This window comes from Canis lupus, chromosome 3 (assembly GCF_048164855.1).
Source record: "Canis lupus baileyi chromosome 3, mCanLup2.hap1, whole genome shotgun sequence".
In the NCBI taxonomy this organism is placed as follows: Eukaryota; Metazoa; Chordata; class Mammalia; order Carnivora; family Canidae; genus Canis; species Canis lupus.
The window spans coordinates 64835436-64856453 of NC_132840.1; the positions used below are offsets into that span (position 1 = coordinate 64835436).

The window sequence follows — 21018 nt, forward strand, 5'->3', positions numbered from 1 at the left end:
AGAAACGAACCAGAGGACTAGAACACGTTCAACGGGAAGGCATTTTCCTCTGCGAAATTTCTGGCCGGTGGAAAGACGAGGAATTGGGGCTGTTTTACACCATGCAGCGGGCTATCTCAGACCCCCAAGCTGGGGACCACTCACTGTGGAGAGGGAGGGCGGGGGCGCCAGGGGAGGACAGGGAAGAAGACCCCCGTCCGCCCCCAAATTCCTAGCTGGAGGATCGAGTACGAGAAGGACGTCGCGAAGGTCTTTCTACGAGACCCGGAGGTCGGGGACGTCCTCGTGCTCTCCCATCCCTGACAAGTCTCCTTCCGGGGGTCCCGACGAGGCGTGCAGGCCTGGCTGCCCCTCAGCACCCGGGCCTCAGGTGTTCCGCCGCGCCTCCCCTCAGCCCTGCCTCGCCACGCCGCCTCCGGGGAGCGCAACATCCGCGCACAAAGAGGCTCTCGGGCCCGGCCCGAGCACCCGGCCCCAGCGGAACCGCCGCCGGGCTCGAGCCGCAGACGGGGAGGCACAGCACCAGAGCCTCCCCGCCCCGAGAACCTTTGGCCCCGAAGGTCGTTCCGTCCTGCTCAGCCCGGTCAGCACGGCCCGTCCCTCCCGCGTCCGCGCTCACCCAGCACCAGCCGCGCTATGTCCGAAGGTAACAACATGACCGAAGCCGCAGCGGGAACCGCCACAGGAGACGAGACTCAGGTACAAGCCAACACAGCCCCGACAGCTCCTGCGCCGCATCTCCCGGTTCCAGTGGCGGCACTGAACCCGCGGCAATTTGTCCCGCCTCTTTCACCCCGCGTCCGCCAATCGCTTTCGCGGAAGAAAGAAAGGCGCCGAAATGAAACCCGCCTCCGTTCCCCTCGGAACTGTCGTCACTTCCGCCCTGAGAGTCGGAGAGGCGGGGCCGAAGGCGTCGAGGAGGTGGGAGGACGGCGCAGCGGCCGGCGCCAGGAGGCAGGCGGGGAGCGCAGGCTCGCACGCCATTGGCGAGAAGCGCGCAGGCGCGTTTGCTCCGACGAGCCAAATATTTTGAAGCGAGAGAGCGCACGCAGCGCACAGCGTGCGGGGGTCGGCGCGCATGGGCAGATGGGGCCTGCTCCCGGGTGACCCCGGCTTCTTCCTTGGGAGACCCGGGCTGCGGGGTCACGCAGCGTTTGAACCGGAAGCGGGAAGACTGGGTTTCCAGCTGGCTGGAGCCTCTGTGGCCGCGGGGGCGTGGAAGGCAAGTGGAGCCGGGATGTAGGCTGCAGTCGCCGCCGCTTTGGCTGTGCGAGGGCACCGTTAGGGGCGTGGGAAGCAGGCGGTGGCTTCTGCGTCCCGGGACTGGAGCCGCTCCGTGCCGGCGCCCCGACGACCGGACTCTCCCGCCCTCCCTCTCTCCGAGCCGCTACCGAGCTTCGCCTCGACCCTTCGGAGTGGACCCCCCCTCCCCGCCGCCCTGTCTCTCTCCCGTCCCTCCTCTCTCCTTCCTCGCGGGTTTCGCCTCGACTCTTCTTCCAGATGCCCTGGTGGGCCCTCCTGCGCGTCCCCTTTCCCTGCCACCGACGGCCCAGATGGAACTAGATGACTAGCCATGTTTCCCCCTCTTTTCTTGATTAGTTTTAATCCGCGAGCCTCTGCTGCGGCTCAAAGGAGAGTGGCGCGGTGAAGAGCCCCGACTCTGGAATCTCCTTACTGGACGTGGAACTGTGGCCGACTGGTGTGTGAGCGCGCCGTCCTGTCTCTCTGTCATAATCCTCGCAGGTGGGGAACTCCCAGGAGCGCTTGCTGCAGTTTTCACCAGGTACCGACAAGAAAAAGGACTCTTAGGGCTCAAGGTAATTTTAAGGGAGAACCTAATGGCTGAGTAATATTCCATTGTATACATAGACCACATCTTCTTTATCCATTCATCTTTCGATGGACAGCGATGCTCCTTCCACAGTTTGGCTATTGTGGACATTGCTGCTAGAAACATCGGGGTGCAGGTGTCCCGGCGTTTCATTGCATCTGTATCTTTGGGGTAAATCCCCAGCAGTGCAATTGCTGGGTCGTAGGGCAGATCTATTTTTAACTCTTTGAGGAACCTCCACAGTTTTCCAGAGTGGCTGCACCAGTTCACATTCCCACCTACAGTGTAAGAGGGTTCCCTTTTCTCCACATCCTCTCCAACATTTGTGGTTTCCTGCCTTGTTTATTTTCCCCATTCTCACTGGCGTGAGGTGGTATCTCATTGTGGTTTTGATTTGTATTTCCCTGATGGCAAGTGATGCAGAGCATTTTCTCATGTGCTTGTTGGCATGTCTTCTTTGGTGAAATTTCTGTTCATGTCTTTTGCCCATTTCATGATGGGATTGTTTGTTTCTTTGCTGTTGAGTTTCCTAAGTTCTTTATAGATCTTGGAAACTAGCTCTTTATCTGACTTAACTGTCATTTGCAAATATCTTCTTCCGTTCTGTAGGTTGTCTTTTAGTTTTGTTGACTGTTTCTTTTGCTGGGCAAAAGCTTCTTATCTTGATGAAGTCCCAATAGTTCATTTTTGCTTTTTGTTTCTCTTGCCTTCATGGATGTATCTTGCAAGAAGTTACTGTGGCCAAGTTCAAAAAGGGTGTTGCCTGTGTTCTCTAGGATTTTGATGTAATCTTGTCTTGTGTATGGTGTAAGAGAATGGTCGTTTCATTCTTCTGCATGTGGATGTCCAATTTTCCCAGCACCATTTATTGAAGAGACTGTCTTTTCTCCAGTGGATAGTCTTTCCTCCTTTGTCGAATATTAGTTCACCATAACGTTGAGGGTCCACTTCTGGATTCTCTATTCTGTTCCATTGATCTATGTGTCTGTTTTTGTTCCAATACCACACAGTCTTGATGACCACAGCTTTGTAGTACAACCTGAAATCTGGCATTGTGATGCCCCCAGCTATGGTTTTCTTTTTTAAAATTCCCCTGGCTATTCAGGGTCTTTTCTGATTCCACACAAATCTTAAGACAATTTGTTCCAACTCTCTGAAGAAAGTCCATGGTATTTTGATAGGGATTGCATTAAATGTGTAAATTGCCCTGGGTAACATTGACATTTTCACAATATTAATTCTTCCAATCCATTAACATGGTATTATGCTGAGTGAAATAAGTCAATCGGAGGACAAACATTATATGGTCTCATTTTGGGGGGGAGTATAAAAAATAGTGAAAGGGAATAAAGGGGAAAGGAGAAAAAATGAGTGGGAAATATCAGAAAGGGAGACAGAACTTGAGAGACTCCTAACTCTGGGAAACGAACAAGGGGTGGTAGAAAGGGAGGTGGGCGGGGGGTGGGGGTGACTGGGTGACGGGCACTGAGGGGGGCACTTGATGGGATGAGCACTGGGTGTTATGCTATATGTTGGCAAATTGAACTCCAATAAAGAAAAAAAAAAGATCTTAAGGTAGAACCGTGCAGGTCTGCGGTGAGACCTCGGATTGTTCGCTTACCTCGGGAGGAGGGAGGTAGGGGTCTTCCAGGCAGGAGGGGCAATGCGCGTAAAGGCACACAGCTTGGAAAGTTTCTGAAGCTCTGGAGTGGGGTCTGGCGTTGAATGAAATAGATGTAGGCATTTTCAGCATCTTGGGGTCTTTGGGATGGATGAGATCACGTCAGGAGCAGCCAGGGTGGGAAGTAGGGAGATAGTTTTGCAGGTGTGGGTGGAAGAGGAAACATCCAGAAAGACTTAGAAAACAAAGGAAGAAAGAATGGTAATTGCTAAGGTTGATTGAGCATTTGCTGTGTTCCAGACACTGCGTTAAATCCGTGCATGAATCCTTAACCGTAACTTTGAGGTAGGTTCTGGTATTGTTTTTCATTTTACCCATGATAGAACTGAGGTTTTGAGAGATTGATTAGCTAGTGCCCAAGGTTATACAGCTTGTAAGTGGCAAGACCAGGCTTTGAACCAGTACAAGCTACCTATAGAGCCCACACTGTTACTCCAGAAAAGAATGGCATGCCAAGGGCAGTATTCTATGTGGGAAGATGGGATGTAGGCATCATTGTCTAATTCTGCAAGGAGATCAACTTGATTGAGATCTAAGAAGGAATGTTGGACTTGCCGCTTCAGAGACTGTTGTTCAGGAAGTATGTATGGTTTCAGTTGCATGTTGGTAGGGGAGTTTAGTTCTGGATTAATGTATTAATCGAACTCAACCTTATGTCTCAGCTCTCTTACTCTAGCTGACTACCCCGTTGTTACTTCAGTTTTCTTTCAATTCCTCGAACATAATCATGCATTTTTTGTTTGTTTGTTTGTTTGGGTTTTTTTTTGCAGTTTTATACCTTTATTTGACAATCAGCAATTAGTTCTCATCCACATTAACAGTTTGTAGATTTTTGAAAGTGGTGATAGGTACATAGGTAATCAGCGTGTAGAGCTTGTTTGGTGAATCTTCATCCTCGTTACGTTTTCTGGACAACCGCACACGGATACGGTATGGAACATTCCTTCTTCCTTTGGCCCAGACAGCTTTGTTGAGCCTGGTGTCAATGCGCACATCTGGAGTTCCCATCTCCTTCATGGCAAATTTCTGGATCTCTTTGAGTGCCCGAGAGGCACGCTTCTTGAAACCCACTCCATGGATACGTTTGTGAATGTTGACGGTGTGTTCTCTGATCACTACCTCTTTGATGGCAGAACGGCCCTTCTTCTTCTCGCCACCCTTCTTTGCGGGAGCCATTCTGCCGGGCCCTAGTTGGAAAGGAAGACCATGCACTTTTTCATCTTGGGACCTTTTGGTGGTACTAGTGTCCTTCCTTGAGATATTGGTCCTCTGGCTCTTTTTGTGATTGACACCACTTCGGATCTTGACTCTGTTGGTAACCTCTACTGAGACGTGTTCGCTGGCAGCTTATCAACTGATGCTCTCAGTTGTATATTTGGTTCCTTTGAGTCATATATCAGTTATGACTGCCCAAGGGTAGGATTTTGTCTCTTTAATTCATTATATACCTGGCTACCCCTAACAGAGTGCCTTGAACAAGTAGCTGCCCAGTGAAAGAATGTCTCCTGACTAAACTGTTGTGTTTTCTTCAAAGTAATCAATCTTTGAGGCGGAAGAAAGAGAAACAGTAGGAGACGAGCAGAAAAACCACAACTTGAAAAAAAAAAAAAAGTTTAGGGCTGCATCTTCTAGAAGTGTCACATGGTCAGTAAACTTGCATTTTTTTTTTTTTTTTTTTTTACATTACAAAAAACATCTTTTGTGTACTTAGAAATAAATGTGTCTACATTTATGGTTCTTTGGATATTGTTAAGGTGTTTTCACTGGTTACAGTCCTAGTTTTATTTTCCATTTTGTCTCAATCAAGAGGGTTTTAAACTAGGATTCAGTATGAAGGGGCAAGAGTCCTAGATAAAACCATAAGAAATGGAAAATAAAAATAATAGTCCTTTTCCTCAAGGAATTATAATCAAATGAAAAAGACTGTCAGGTAAATAACAATTTGTAATCTACAGCAGGGTAAAGGAGATTGTAATAGGGATAAAAGAGAACAACCAATGAATAAAAATGGGGAAGCAAATTAGAGCTATTTGCCAACAAAATGGTAGGCTTGTTAGATAGAGTGCTCTTGCTGGGAGTGTTTAAAGAGTGTTTAATTTTGTAAGAGGGATTTCTTTTTTTGTAGGAAGACTGGATATGGTCTCTAATGAAGCTTCTTTTTAAAAAGAGTCAGGGAGAATGACACAAAATGCTTTTCTTGAATGAGTTTTTTTTTTTTTTTTAAAGGTTATCAATGGAAGCTTTGATTATGTCAGAAAACCTAAAAGGAGCAGGACTACAGCGATGGCATTAAGGCGCAGTAAAACATAGTTGATTTTTGGCACTATTGTAGTTAATTTTCTTTTAAAACAAAAGCAAGAGCATAATTATCCTTCTGTTTATATATATATATATATATATTTTTTTTTTTTTTTTTTTAATTTTTATTTATCTACGATAGTCACACAGAGAGAGAGGCAGAGACGCAGGCAGAGGGAGAAGCAGGCTCCATGCACCGGGAGCCCGACGTGGGATTTGATCCCGGGTCTCCAGGATCGCGCCCCGGGCCAAAGGCAGGCGCCAAACCGCTGCGCCACCCAGGGATCCCTGTTTTTATATTTTAAGTGAGAACCATAAAGCCAGTTGAGACTTAAGTGGTAGGCATGGCTTATTACTAGCTTTGATATCAACCTTTTACATATCAATTCCAGAGCATAAGCAGTTTCAGCTTTTGGCTCAGCAGATAGCACGTCTTGTCACTCCATATAAGAAAGTGTGTGGTTAAATATTTCAGCTGGTCAGTGTTAAATGTTTAAGTGCTCTTTCCTTATTCTTGACCTGGCTGTCTTCTGTTCATCTTTCACATTTTATTTTAATTACCGTGTTTCTTAGAAGAGGTCTCAGGACAATAAATTCTGTATTTCCTTTTTTTATCCTGCTATTGCACACAAGTACCCTTTTGTGTGTTGAGGTTTTGTTTTGGTATATTCTAATAAAATCTCACTTAAATGTGAAAACGTTAAGAAAAATCATTGAATGTTTGATCATAATATGCCTGTAATTGTACAGTTGATATGATCATATATTAATACCAAATTTGAAATAATTTTGAATTTATGTATTTATTTACAGTGATGTGTTTTCTGAAGTTCTGAACCATGAGTCTAGCGCTTAATGATCTGCTTATTTGCTGCCGTCAACTAGAACATGATAGAGCTACAGAACGAAGGGTAGTAAATTACTGAAATTTGATCTTTTCTTGAAATTAGTGTATGATTGGCAACCCATTCCTATGTTCTTTTTCATTTTAGAAAGAAGTTGAGAAATTCAAGCGCCTGATTCGGGATCCTGAAACTATTCAACATTTAGATCGGCATTCAGATTCCAAACAAAGCAAATATTTGAATTGGGATGCTGTTTTTAGGTATTCCATTCTAATTTTTTTTATTGTCTTTGTTTTTCCTCTTTCTTGTTTATTTGTTGAGATATTTTTGTTGTATGTAGGTCTTATTTAACTTTGCTCCTTATAAGCTGTTGTACCTTGCATATAAAGTTGGTACTTACTATTTATCTGAAACATGATTTTTTAAGAGATGTTCATATAGAAAAAATTTAAGTTTTTAGGCCATTTGTTCAATAAAAGTTCTTAGGTATATCTCACTCAAGATGAGAGAATTCCTTTCGAGTTAGTTCATTCAAAAGACTTTTTTTCAAGTTGGAGAATAAAATTATGTTACACGTTTTATTATTTATGTCTTTAATATTGCTCTGAGTAACTGTTACATGTTAAATTATAGTTAAACAATTACAGAATAATTCCCATATGAATATAGTTAAAAAAAATCAGGCATTGGAAAGACAATTGTTTGCCGGACTGGGGTGCTAAGCAGAATTCATATCTTTTTACATTAAGATATAATTTTCAACTGTGAAAAAGTAACTAGAAGTAGGTTGTGAAACTTAGGAAAATGAATACAATATTTTAATATAGAATACTGGAAAGCTTGAAATAAATTATCTTCAATCAAGAGGAAGTGCATTTACTTGTTCTTAAGTATTTAGAACTTTTATTTTTACCACTTACTTGGTATTGGATGGACTTACAGATTTAAGTGTAGATAGCATTAAAAAAATGCGTGCTTTTTCTCTGGTTACTTAGTTTATTTCAAATATCACAAATATAACTATTATCTAAGGACGAGTATTATTTTGCATTAGCTGATCAGGTAGGTCCAATAGGCACATGGTACTTCCAACTAATCATGAATGTCTTCTAGGCAGGCTTCCTTCAGAGGCTTAGAATTGTTATAAACTGCCTGGGAAAGGATTGTGTTGTGTACAAAATAACAAGAGAGAACTAAAAGCCCTAATAGCATTGTAAGCTTTTAATACTAAAAGGAGAAAGCAAGCAGTAAAGCAACAGAAAATCATGGAGGTTACGTTTTAGAGCTTTGCAGAACAGACTTTAAATTGGTGTCGTGGGGCTTCAGCCTTGAAAGAAAATTATTTTATTTATCTTGATTGCAGCATTATGGCTTAAAAGATTCTCTTTATGATGGCATAAAAGGACTTTTCAAAACCATTGTAATGATTTAAGTGTTTAATAAGTTTTTGCAATTCTACTTTGTTTTCTTGAAGATTTTTACAGAAATATGTTCAGAAAGAAACAGAATGTCTGCGAACAGCAAAACCAAGTGTGTCAGCCTCAACACAAGCCACTAGGCAGAAAAAGATGCAAGAAATCAGTAGTTTGGTCAAATATTTCATCAAATGTGCAAATAAAAGTAAGTGCTCTTATTATAAATAGCTGGTTTAAAGGTTATTATTGCATGAGTTCAGTCAGAATATGGTTAAGATAAAGTTTGAGTGCTAACTCTAATTTCTAGTATGTAAATGGATTTTAATTTATGATCAGTTCAAATATTTGGAGGAATTTATGTAAGCATGGAATGATAGCCTCCATGTTGGAAGGATTAAAAATTAGTATTCCAACTACCCATGCTTCTTGGATCCCCTCTTTGTTCCTAGCACTTAGGTAGCCTTAATGATCAAACATACCTTTTGAGGCTTTAATATCTTTGAATAGCTTTAACAGTGGAGAGACCTGTTTCCCTTTGTTACTGCTTCTGCCTTCTGAGATAGTACAGACAAATCCTAATAAATTTTTTCAGTATGACATCGTTTGGTATATATTTGAAGTTAGCTGTGACATTTCCTCTGAATCCACTTTAAGCTAAACTGACATACTTCCTTCAGCTCATATGACCTAGTTTTTGTGTCACTGTCTTCTGAATTTTCTTCAGTTTAATTATATTTCAAAGTATGGGACTCAATTATAGCTATATTTTAATTGGTACAGAGTGGACCAGGACTTGCATATCTTTTATTCTATAGTTTTACTAATTCATTTTGAGATTACATTAGCTTTTTTGGCAGTCAAAACACATTCTCTTAACTAAAACTGAGCTTACTACTGATTAAAAAAATACCCAGTGGTTTTTTTGCTCCTGATCAGCCATGTATTTCCCATTTTGAATTGGTGCAGTGGGTATTTTATAAAGAGTTGATATTTTTGACCCAAAGTGCAGGATCCTACTAGGTTTATGTAAGGAAATGAGCTTCATACGATGCTAAAGGCTAGAAGTAGAAGTGTTTGTTTAGCAACTCTTGGGCTCAGACTTTGTTTACTCTTCACAGATAAGGATGTGGTTTTGTGATACCAAGTTTAGTTTAAGAATCAGAAAATCTGGGATCCCTGGGAGGCGCAGCGGTTTAGCGCCTGCCTTTGGTCCAGGGCGCAATCCTGGAGACCTGGGATTGAATCCCACGTCAGGCTCCTGGTGCATGGAGCCTGCTTCTCCCTCTGCCTATGTCTCTGCCTCTCTCTCTCTCTCTTTCTCTCTCTGTGTGTGTGACTATCATAAATAAAAAAAAAAAAAAAAAAAAAAAAAAAGAATAAGAAAATCTGGGCAGCCCGGGTGGCTCAGTGGTTTGGTGCCGCCTTCAGCCCAGGGCGTGATCCTGGAGACCCGGGATCGAATCCTATGTCAGGCTACCTGCATGGGGCCTGCTTCTCCCTCTGACTGTGTCCCTGCCTCTCTTTCTCTCTCTCTCAGGAATAAATAAAATCTTAAAAAAAAAAAAAAAAAAAAAAAAAAAAGAAAAGCCATTGAGTCCCTGTATCGGACACCTGAAAGTAATAGAACATTGTATGGTAACTATACTGGAATTAAAAGACTTAAGAATCAGAAAAGCCTTAATAAACATTATTAAGTAGAAGGATATAGATGGTAAGTTAATGACATTTCAGAATGGTGTGATGAGACTTGAGTCTAAAAAAGCAATGGTTTAGCAGAAATTTAGTTTTCCAGGTCTGAGGTGCTAGTTTATATGCATAGTGGCAAGCCTATGTCAGCGACTCCAGCATTGACAGCTACACTGGAATACCCTGCACCTGCTTTTGCCCTGTATGATAGATAGCCCTGCAGTTATTAAAATTTCTTCTCTTGACTACTAACATTGGGTTCTTAACACATTTTAATACGTACATACAGAGTTATTAAGAGAAAGATACCCAAGCCTATTTGTAGCCCACCAGAAAAGTTTGCAGTATGTAATATTGCTTCATGGTGCAAAAATCTACAATTGCAAAATTAACAGTGGAGATCACATTGGAAAAATGTGTGAAAGTATCAGTATGTTGATTTATGGGAATGAGTTGATGAAATTGTCAATGTAAGATTATTTCAGTGGTTGAAAAGTTGTGTTTTTATTTGAGGCTTCCTTTTCTTTCAAGTTTGACTTTGTAATTTAAACATCTTTCAAAAAAAAAAAAATAAACATCTTTCATCTCTATAAAACCAAAGTGTAACTATCATGTCCTCTCACTATTTCTTTTTTTTTTTTAAGTGTTGGGGAGTTGCCTGGAATTTAAACACATGTCTAGACTTTGCCAGGCTTACTCTGCATTGGTATTCGAGTTATGACGAAAGAAACAGATTCAGAAAAGACAGCTGGGAAGGAACTAATAAGCAAATATTGTTCGTTCCTCTACACTGGCATTTGTCTGCTTCTACACAAAGCACAGATGGAGCCTAGAGAATGGAAAACCCAGCTTTGTAAATGTTAAGTCCTGTGAGGCTCCTTAAATTCTCTCCAGCCAACTTAGTTGTCCTTTGATGATAGGTTTTCTTAGAAAAGAATGTCAGCATAGTTTTTGAAACCTTTCTCAAATTTGGTGGAGGAAGGAAATCTGTTGAGGTTAAGACCATAGGGAAATGATTTCATTGTGACATTGATTTATGCAGTTACTCAATAATTGTTTACTAAGCAAATACTATTTAGGACAGTTATTGGGCTGTGTTGCCATACAGAAATTAATTAATTCCTTAGGAATGTTATAGTATAGCAGATGTTACAGATAAGAAAATGTTATAAGGACTGTAAGAGAGAGAGGCACAGGGTATTACAGTAGAGGATCATGTGGTTGTGCATTTCATCATTGGCCAGATGCTTAAAAGGATATAAGCCACAAATAAAAATGATAAACAATTATCTTAGTGTATATTTATTTGCACTAGTTTGGTAAGAAAATGCTGAACTCATCTTAAGAAACTGCTAAACTAGGGATGCCTGGGTGGCTCAGTAGTTGAGCCTCTGCCTTTGGCCCAGGGCGTGATTCTGGGGTCCTGGGATTGAGTCCCACATTGAGCTTCCTGCATGGAGCCTGCTTCTCCCTCTGCTTGTGTCTCTGCCTCTCTTGTGTCTCTCATGAATAAAAAAATAAAATGATTAAAGAACTGCTAAACTAGAATATAATCAGATATATATTACTTGTACCTGCTCATAGCTAATAACAAAGAAGTTATATGCAGTTCTAATATTGTTAATGTTGAAATCTGGTAAAATTTTAGGTGTAACATCAGTGTGATTTTTTGAAAATAAACAGTTTCTAAATGTCCTTTTGTTGTCTTTGAGAATATATCCATTAATACTGAATTTTTGGGACCTCTAATAAATAAAACTGGAAATATTACAGCCTTACATATTTATATACCTCAAATGCTGTTGTATGATTTGAAAGTAATTTTGTTTTCAAAGTCAAATATCCTCCTTACAAACTTTTTTTTTTTTTTTTTAAGCTTTCTTTATTTGAGAGCGAATGCATGAGTTGGCAATGGGGAGGGGGCAGGCAGAGAGGGGCATGCAGGCTCTTTGCCATTCCAAGTATTCTTATTTTTCTTAGCATTTGTATGTTTTTGTTTTTTTTGTTTATTTTTAAATAGGAGCGCCCAGACTAAAATGTCAAGAACTCTTGAACTATATCATGGATACAGTGAAAGATTCATTTAATGGTGCCGTTTATGGAGCTGACTGTAGCAACATTCTGCTCAAGGACATTCTTTCAGTGAGGAAATACTGGTGTGAAATATCTCAGCAACAGTGGCTAGGTATGTTTTGAAATTTGTTACTTGTGAATTTTTTCTGAAATGAAATGAAATGTCACCAAAGACCAGTCAGAATCTGTATCCCCTAAGTGTCCTTGCAATTTAACAGTTTCTTAGTAAAATTAAATAGTCCAACCTTTGTTTTCTTCTATTATGGACTTCCTAAGTTATTGTCTCTATCAGAACTGGAATTATAGAATTGAAAGAAGCCCCCTTGTCCTCAATCAAGGACTTGACAGACCAGTGGCAGAAAAAAAACAAACCAAAAATTGCAATGCACTATAATATAGATATATTTGGGCACAGTGAGTTCACAGATGAATGACGCCTCAACCTCACCATAATTAAAACACAGAGAAAAAAAACAAGAAGGAGAGTTTCAGGTTGGAAGGGGTAGGACACTTTAAATATGTTGGAAATGGTAAAACATACACATATCTGTTGGATTAGGCATTTAGCAGGTCACTTGCAAGGTAATGGGAGTCAAATATAGTAGAATAGGATGTACAGGGCCCAGTGACTACTAGAAAAGGAGAGTGGGTGCCAGGGAGGAATCCGGTGTTTCTGACAGCTTCTAAGTAAAAGGTACTGAGACCACAGAAGAAGGAAGTTATGGTCAGAGATTGAAATGTTTGAGTTTGATTTCAGAGGTAGAGCATTTCTGTCTCTCAGTGGGTTCAATGGGTGAAAATGGGATTTGGCTTGAATGAAGTAAGCTATATGTCAGTCTTCTAATACGACCACCTCTGAAAATCTAGAAGCTCAGTGTTTTTCATGGAAAGTATTCAAGATAAATTGTACTAACTAAATGAAAAGAGATTTATCTGTATTGTTTATTGTCAGGTTCTCATTTCAAGAGGAGATTTGTGTGGATGGTAAAACTATGACCTTATCAGTGCCCTGCAGTATATTCTGCTGTTCCCACATGAATGAAAGCCTTTTTAGCTGTTATATTAATTTCTTAGGTGTCATGTGGGGCCTTTATTTTTGTTCTTAGCGTGAGGGAGGCTCTATCCCAAACTTGACCCTCACAATAAGTAGAAAATAGGCTGATGATACCCATCACATCTCTTACCACAATGGTCCATCTTAAATATTCAGGAGATTTGCATATTTCAGATTAGTACTTGTAACCACGGTTCTCAACTAAAACAAAGTCAGTCCTTGCTGTAGTCTCCTTACTATGGTTCCATCATCTGACACGTTCTCTGAAGTCCTTTCTATTTTTGAGCATACTATCATTTCTCATAATCGGCCCTTTGGTTGAATTATTTTTCTAGTTAGCTCCCTTCTCTTAAACTTGATTCTCTAGCGAGGACTATGCTCAAGAAGTGAAGTTTGTGTTCAAAATATATCTTTTTTTTTTTTTTTAAGATTTTATTTATTTATTCATGAGATACAGGGAGAGAGAGAGGCAGAGACACAGGCAGAGGGAGAAACAGGGAGCTCCATGCAGGGAGCCCAATGTGGAACTCGATCCTGGGACTCCGGGATCACACCCTGAGCCAAAGCCAGACACCTTACACTGAGCCACCCAGGCGTCTCCAAAATATATCTTTGGTAGAAGTGATAGAACCCCCAATTAGAGATGAGATTGTCTAGAGGAAGAGTTTAGAGTGAGATGAGAGGATGGCCTGAGACCAAGCCAGAAATTTTATACAAAGTTTGAGATTGGCTTGTTGATTACTACAAATTCTCTGTTGGAATTTTGGAAGGGATTGCAATGAATCTATGGAATAATTAGGGAAATGTTCTGAAGAAAAGATTCACAGCAGCTATATTCTCAGTTTTTTTTTTTTAATATTCTCAGTTTTGAAGGGGAAAAATGCACTTTATTGATATTATAAAAACTAATAGAAACAGAAAGAAGAAAAGGAAAATCTGCATAGATTGGGGCCGTAATAAACAGTAAAGGAGAGTAAGACAGAGTTATAACATCCAACCTCATTAGCTAGGGAAGGTCCATGGAGAGAGCAAGGCTGGAGTCCAGATTGAGAGGCCTGGGTGGAGCATCCTCCCTTCAGGTGAGACTTCCAACTGACCATCCCCATTTGTAGGGAAAATGACAGGGTTTGGAGTTAAACATTTGTTTGCCTACGTGCAGTTTGGAGCTAGTCACATTCCTTTATTATCATGTCTTTACCTATCTAGGACCCTGGGCTAGGTGTGTTTGTTTGTGTTCCTTCCCAGATTCCAGTGGGTGGCGGGCAGCCCATGCTGGAGCTGGAGGGGATGAAAGGCAAAATTTAAAGTTCTTGGCCTTTAGACCAGAAAGGCCAATTCTGACCTGGAGGCCAGCTAATGGCAGCTAATCAGGCTCCCAGGGTCACTTACGCAGCACAAGTCTCACAAACAACATTCTTTAGCCTGCCTGTATATGTGCAGGTCAGGGTGGGTGGTCATGTAGGACAGATCCCAGAAACCTCCATCTATACAAGACAGGAAGAACAGGCAAACAGATGAACATGGAGTCTTCTGGTCTGTGAACATGATATATCTATTTAGGTCTTTTTTGACAAATCAGTGTTTTAGGATTATCAGCTTACAGAATTTATATATTTTTATTAGATTTATACTGCTCTAGTTTGTAAATTGTGTAGTTTAAAAAATTTCAATTTCCATACTGATTGCTATTATACAGAAGTACAGGTGATTTTTGTATATTAATGTTGTGTCTTGAGACCTTGCTAAAATACTTAGTAGATCTAGGAGCTCTTTTGTAGCTTCCGAGGGATTTTCTCTTTAGACAGTCATATTATTATCTGTGTTTTTTCCCCTTCATTTCTGAGCCGTGTGACTTTCACTAATTTTTTCTGCTGTGTTATATCGGTTGGGACCTTCAGTATGATTTGTTTAAATGGTGGAATGTACATGACTTAAAGTTCACCATTTTAACTATTTTTAAGTGTATAGTCAGTGGTATTAAGTATATCCACATTGTTTGCAGTCACCATCACCTTTCATTTCCAACACTTTTCCATCTTCCCAAACTGAAACACTGTACTCCTTAAACAACAGCTCCCCTTTTCCCCTCTGGCAGTCCTTGGCAAGCATTCTGCTTTCTGTATCTAGCAGTTTGACTACTCTGGCTGCCTCCTGTAGGTGAAGTCATAACAGTATTCGTTCTTTTGTGAATGCCTCATTTCACTCATGTTTTCAATGTGTATCCATGTAGCATGTCTCAGAATTTCCTTTTTAAGACTAATATTCCATTGCACTTATATACTGCATTTTGTTGATCCATTCATCTGTCTTTGGATACTTGAGTGGTTTCTACCTTTTGGCTTTATGAATCATACTGTTAGGAACACAAGTGTACAAATAGCTGTTTGAGTCCTTTCTTTTGATTCTTTTGGGTATTTATCCAGAGGTAGAATTGCTGCATCATAGGGTAGTTCTGTGTTTAATTTATTGAGAAACCACCAAACTGGTTTGTACAAGGACTATATCCCTTTACATGTTTTACATATCCACCAGCAATTACCTGGGTTCCCACTTCTCCACATCCCTACTAACACTTTTTCTTGTTTTGATAGTAGCCATCCTAATGTGAATATGTGTGAAGTGGTGTCTGATTGAGGTTTTGGTCTGCATTTCCTTAATGACTCGTGATGTTGAGTTTTTCATATGCTAATTGTTCATTTATCATCTTTGGAAAACTATTTATTCACATCTTTTGCCCAGGTTTTTTTTTTTTTTAAGATTTTATTTATTCATGAGAGACACAGGGAGAGAGGCAGAGACATAGGTAGAGGGAGAAGCAGGCTCCCTGCCCAGAGATACTCGATTCCAGGACCCTGGGATCACGCCCTGAGCCAAAGGCAGATACTTCAACCACTGAGCCACCCAACGTCCCTTTTGCCCAGTTTTTAATCAGGTTGTTATTTTGTTGTTGAAATATGGGAGTTCTTTATATATTCTGTATATTAACCCCTTATCAGATATGGTTTGCAGATATTTTCTCCCATTCATGGGTTGCCTTCAACCTTATGATAGTATCCTTTGATCTAAAAAAGTTTTTGAGTACAATTTATATTTTCTTTTGTTGCCTTTGCCTTTGGTGTCATTTCCAAGAGATTGTTAACAAATCTGACATAAAACTTTTCCTCTGTTTTCTTCCAGTTTTGTAGTTTCAGTATAATTTTGAGTAGGAGTGATGAGAGCACATCTTGTTATATTCTTGGTTTTGGGGAGAAGGATTCATTGTTTAACCACTAATCATGACATTAGCTCTCAGTATGGGTTGAAGACTTTCAGTTTCTAGTTGCTCATGGTTTTTATCTTGAAAGCATGTTGAATTTTATTAGATTTCTTCATCTGTTGAGATAATCCTATGGGCTTTTTTTTTTTTTTTAATGGTCTTTTCTTTAGTCTCTTGATAGGATGAATTGCACTGATGAATTTTCCATAGGTTAAGTCAACCTTGTATTCCCAGGATATACTCCACTAGGGCATGATGTATTATCCTTTTTATATATTATTAGATTGAATTTGGAGGTAGTGGTTAGAAATTTTTAACTATGAATTCAAGTTTGTTTAATAGATATGGAAATATTTAGTTTATTTTTCAGTTAGCTTTGGTAATTTCTTTAAGAATTTGTACATTTTAAGCTGTTGAATGTAGGAGTGTGAAATTCTCAAATGTTACTGCGTTTTTATCCTTTTAAAGTATGTGGGGTCCTGTAGTGATACTGCCTCTTTCATTATCGAGTTTTTGTTTTATTATTAGTTCTTTCCTTATGTTTAGTTTGGGTTTAATTTGTTCACTAGTGTCTTGGGGTTGTTGCTTAGGTCATTGATTGGAGAGCTTCTTTCCTCATATGTGCATTTAATATAATTTTTCTCCAGACACTGCTTTGTCATATCACATTTGACAATGTTGTATTTTCATTTTTCTTCAGTTTAAAATACGTTCTAGTTTTTCTTGAGATTTCTTTAACCAGTGGGTTATTTGGAAATGTTTAAAGTATTTAAAATGTTTACTTTCCAATTGTTTGGGGGGTATTTGTTTTTTTGTTTTTTCCCTTTTGCGTTTTTTTTTCAGTCCAATTACGTTACTTTCAGAGAACATACTTTTTATAATTTTAAGTTATTTTATAATTGTTATGATTTCTTTTATGACCAAGGGTGAGTACTTGATGAGTACTCCATATGCATTTAAAAAGTATGTGTTCCTGCTGTTGTTGGGTGAATTATTCTATACTAGAGTCTGTTGGTTGATGGTATTCCATTCTGTAACGGACTAGTGTGAAAGCCTGAGTGACAAGTGAGGAAGTGGATTAACAGATACAGCACTTTCAAAAGCTTTGGTTGTAGGGGAAGGGAAAGAAGGGTCCTGTTAAAGATGGGAGTGACTGGAAGACATATAAATGTAATGGGAAGTATTCCGTGGAGAGAGAGTGGTTGAATACACAGGAAAATGGACTATGTTTTCTTCTTTTAAAATTTTTAATTAATTTTTTTAGAGTACGTGCACATAGGAGCCAGGTTGGAGGTTGGTGAGGACAGAGGGAGAGGGAGAGAGAATCTTAAGATCCTTGCTCAGTGAGGAGCCAGACTTAGGGCTCCATCCCAGCACCCTGAGATCGTGACCTGAGCCAAAATCAGAAGTCAGACGCTTAACCAACTGAGCCCAGGCACCTCTTTGTGTTTCCTGAGAATCAGGGGTTCTAAAATAAGAGCCTTAGGCTTGTCTCAAGGAAGAAGGTAGTTTCTCTAATAAGGTAGGGAGGAAGAACTGTTAAAAACTTGAGTGGCTTTCCTGTACAACTAGAATAAAATGTGTGCTCCTTTTCTAGGCCTCGGAAAACATTGGGTAATTTTGCTTCTGCCTGCCTGCCTGACCATAACTAAGAACCATCCCTATCCTTCTACTTCTGTGTTCTAACTACAGTGGCCTTTATTCAGATTCTCTAACCCAGTGGTTTCCAGACATTTAAAAAAAAATAAACTTTACGGGTAGCCCGGGTGGCTCAGCGGTTTAGCTCCGCCTTCAGCCCAGGGCGTGATCCTGGAGTCCTGGGATTGAGGCCCAGGTCAGGCTCCCTGCATGGAGCCTGCTTCTCCCTCTGCTTGTGTCTATGCCTCTCTCTCTCTCTCTCTTTCTGTGTGTCTCATGAATAAATAAATAAAATCTTTAAAAAAAAGGAAAAAAAACAGACTTTACTTTCTCAGAACAGTTTTAGATTCATAGCAGAATTGAGCAGGAAGTAGAGAGTTTCCTTAAACCCCCCATCACACATGCATAGCCTCTTCTGCTGTCAGCATTCTGCTCCAAACTGGCATATTTGTTTCAATCTGTGAACCTATGTTAACACCTCTTTCTATGGATTTTGACAAATGTACAGTAACATGTATTTACCATATCACCTAGAATAGATCCACTGTGCTAGGCGTCCTCTGTGTTGTGCTTGCTCATCCTGCTCTTCCTACTGATCCCTAGCAACCAGTGACCTTTTTACAGTCTGATTTTGCCTTTTGCAGAATGTCATATAATATGTAGTCTTTTCGGGACACCTGGTGGCTCAGCAGTTGAGTGCCTGCCTTCAACTCAGAACGTGATCCTGGAGACCCGGGATCGAGTCCTACATTGGGCTCCCTGCATGGGGCCGCCTTCTCCCTCTGCTGTGTCTCTGCCTCTCTCTCTGTGTCTCTCATGAATAAATAAGTAAAATCTTTTTTAAAAAAATAATATGTAGTCTTTTCACATGGGCCTCTTTTACTTAGTACTATGCATTTAAGGTTCCTCCATGGTATTTTGTGACTTGATAGCTGATTTCTTTTTAGCACCAAATAATATTTCATTGCATGTACCACAGTTTAATTATCCATTCATTTACTGAAGGACATCTTGATTGCTTCCAAAATTTGGCAATTATGAATAAAGCTACTATAAATATCTGTATGCAGATAAGTTTTCAACTCATTTGGGTAAAAACCAAGAAGTGTGGTTGCTGGGTATGTGGTAAAAGTATGTTTAGTTTTGTAAGAAGCTGTCAAAGCTGCCTTGCAAAATGACCATTGTTGATTTCTATATTAGATATCAGTAAGGCTTGATTTTTTAAAAATATATATTTATTAGCAGGAGAGTAGAGCATAAGCAGGGGGAGAGTGGCAGGGAGAGGGGGAAGCAGACTCCCTGCTGAGCAGGGACCCTGATGTGGGACTCAATTACAGGACCCCTGGGATCATGACCTGCGCTGAACAAAGATACTCAACCTACTGAGCCACCCAGGCACCCCTAAAACTTCATATTTATTTGTAATTAATTTTAAATATAAAAAGTATGAGTTCTAGTATTTGCTTCTGACGGTGCTGCAAGCACTTCACACACTTCATTTTGAGAGTGCAAGCCCTTTGTTTCCCTCTTAGCATTTGTCCTTCTCTTGTCAGAGGCCTCTGGCCTCAGCTTAAATGTCACTGCCATTTTCTTCTGATTACCCTTTCTAAATCAACCTTGATTTTCTACCATGAGTGCTCTATGTCCATTGTAATACTTGGGTGAAAATAAATGACACATTTCTAAACTCAGGTGTCGCAGTAGAAGTCTCAGAGGAAATCAGAACATACTTGGAACTGGATGAAAATGAAAAAATACAACATGTCAAAATTTGTAGAATGCAGCTAAAGTTATGTTGAGAGGGTGATTTGTAGCATTAACTACCTACATTAGAAAAGAGGGAAAATCTCAAATCCATAATCTTAGCTGCCATCTCAAGGAACTAGAAAAACAAAACCAAAAACTTTGGTTTTTGGAGAGCAGAAATCACTGAAATTGAAAACAGAAAAATAGTAGAGAACATTTAATGAAATAAAAAGCTGATTCTTTGAAACCAATAAAATCTATAACTGCTAGCAAGAGTCACTAAAATAAAAAAGAGGACACAGATTGCTGATAGTGGGAAGGAAATGGATATAACCACACATCTTGCAACTATTAGGAGAGTAGTACTAAGACCATGGCTGTGAACAACTCTGTGCATGTACATTTGACAACTGAATGTGTGTGGATCAGTTCCTTAAAACCACACCTTCTCAGAGCTCACCCAATATGAAATGGATAATCTGAATAGTTCTGTGACTATTACAGAAATCAAATCCATAATTTAAAACCTTTCATAAAAGATTTGGGACTAAGGATTCTGCTCTCATCTCTCCTGTTCAGCACTGTACTGGATGTTCTAGCCAGGGCAGGTAGGCAAGGAAGTGAAATGAAAGGCATCCAGATGTGAAAGGAAGAAAGAAAACCATTCCTGTTTGCAGGTAGCATGATTATCTATATATGAAGTCCCAAAGAATCTACATTTAATTGAATTTTATTAACTCCAGAAGTCCTTTTTAATATCCTGTTCCTTCACTGTCTGTTCTTTGAGTTTTTTTGTTGTTGAATTCATGGAAGAAGTGAATTCACCTGAAGGCATGTCCTACAGCCTTTTTTTTTTCCTTTTTTTTTTTTTTTAAGAAGTTGGACTATATGCTTCTGCAACTTTCATTGAATCTCTTATGCTAGGGTTTTTAGCCTAGGATAGTATGTGGGATTCTGTGAGAGTTGGGATCACTTCCCCCGACTAGCAAAAGCCCTAACGCTTGAGCTTTAATCGAAGATGGTTGGCACTTTCATTTCACCTCTCTGCTCCTAGTAGGTAATAAGAGGGAAGTGATCAAGATAAATGCTCCTATTTTTTTTTCTTTAAATTCTGTTTGTTTATTTGAGAGAGAGAGAGAGAGAGAGAGAGAGAGAGAAAGTGCTCATGCATGCACTAGCGGGGAGGGGGGGACAGAGGAGAGGGAGAGGGACATGCAGATGCTCCAGAGTGCAGAGCCCCATGCAGGGCTCAATCCCAGGACCCTCAGATCATCACCTGAGCCAAAGTCCCGACACTTAACCCACTGAGCCACCCAGGTGCCCCCCCAATCTGCTTTCTTGCCTCCACATTTCTGTGTATTAACTCATTTTTTTTTTTTAAGATTTTATTTATTTATTTGAGAGACCGTGAGTGAGAGAGAGCATGCATGACCAGAAGGGGAGGGAGAAGCAGATACCCTGCTGAGCAGGGGGCTCAATCCTGGAACTCTAGGAT

The 21018-nt window shown here is 40.3% G+C and overlaps 3 protein-coding genes across 13 annotated transcripts in view; 1 reads left to right on the forward strand and 2 right to left on the reverse strand.

Annotated features, from left to right (window-relative positions):
* NPAT (nuclear protein, coactivator of histone transcription) overlaps positions 1-804 on the reverse strand; it is a 62778-nt gene extending 61974 nt beyond the window's left edge. For 3 of the 6 annotated variants that reach the window (XR_012028584.1, XR_012028582.1, XR_012028583.1), the window contains exon 1: positions 620-804. Coding sequence is in view for 2 of the 6 variants with exons in the window: in XM_072821838.1 (XP_072677939.1) it covers positions 620-656 (37 nt within the window). In the remaining 4 variants the exon portion in view is untranslated. Of the gene's footprint in view, positions 1-10; positions 316-619 lie in introns of those variants that run through there. The other 3 variants (XM_072821838.1, XM_072821839.1, XM_072821840.1) reach the window with 3 other exon arrangements.
* Positions 805-977: 173 nt separating this feature from the next.
* Positions 978-21018, forward strand: part of ATM (ATM serine/threonine kinase) — a 116795-nt gene continuing 96754 nt past the window's right edge. The window contains exons 1-7 of one of the 6 annotated variants that reach the window (XM_072821832.1): positions 1012-1222; positions 1600-1817; positions 5047-5156; positions 6624-6721; positions 6803-6915; positions 8130-8275; positions 11777-11941. In XM_072821832.1, the coding sequence (XP_072677933.1) occupies positions 6650-6721; positions 6803-6915; positions 8130-8275; positions 11777-11941 (496 nt within the window). In that variant the 5' untranslated portion in view covers positions 1012-1222; positions 1600-1817; positions 5047-5156; positions 6624-6649. Of the gene's footprint in view, positions 1223-1599; positions 1818-5046; positions 5157-5998; positions 6149-6623; positions 6722-6802; positions 6916-8129; positions 8276-11776; positions 11942-21018 lie in introns of those variants that run through there. The other 5 variants (XM_072821837.1, XM_072821836.1, XM_072821831.1 and 2 more) reach the window with 5 other exon arrangements.
* On the reverse strand, positions 4276-4688 carry LOC140630905 (large ribosomal subunit protein eL31-like). The gene has a single exon (XM_072821855.1). It carries the CDS (start codon positions 4686-4688, stop codon positions 4311-4313), a length of 378 nt encoding a protein of 125 aa, XP_072677956.1. The 3' UTR covers positions 4276-4310.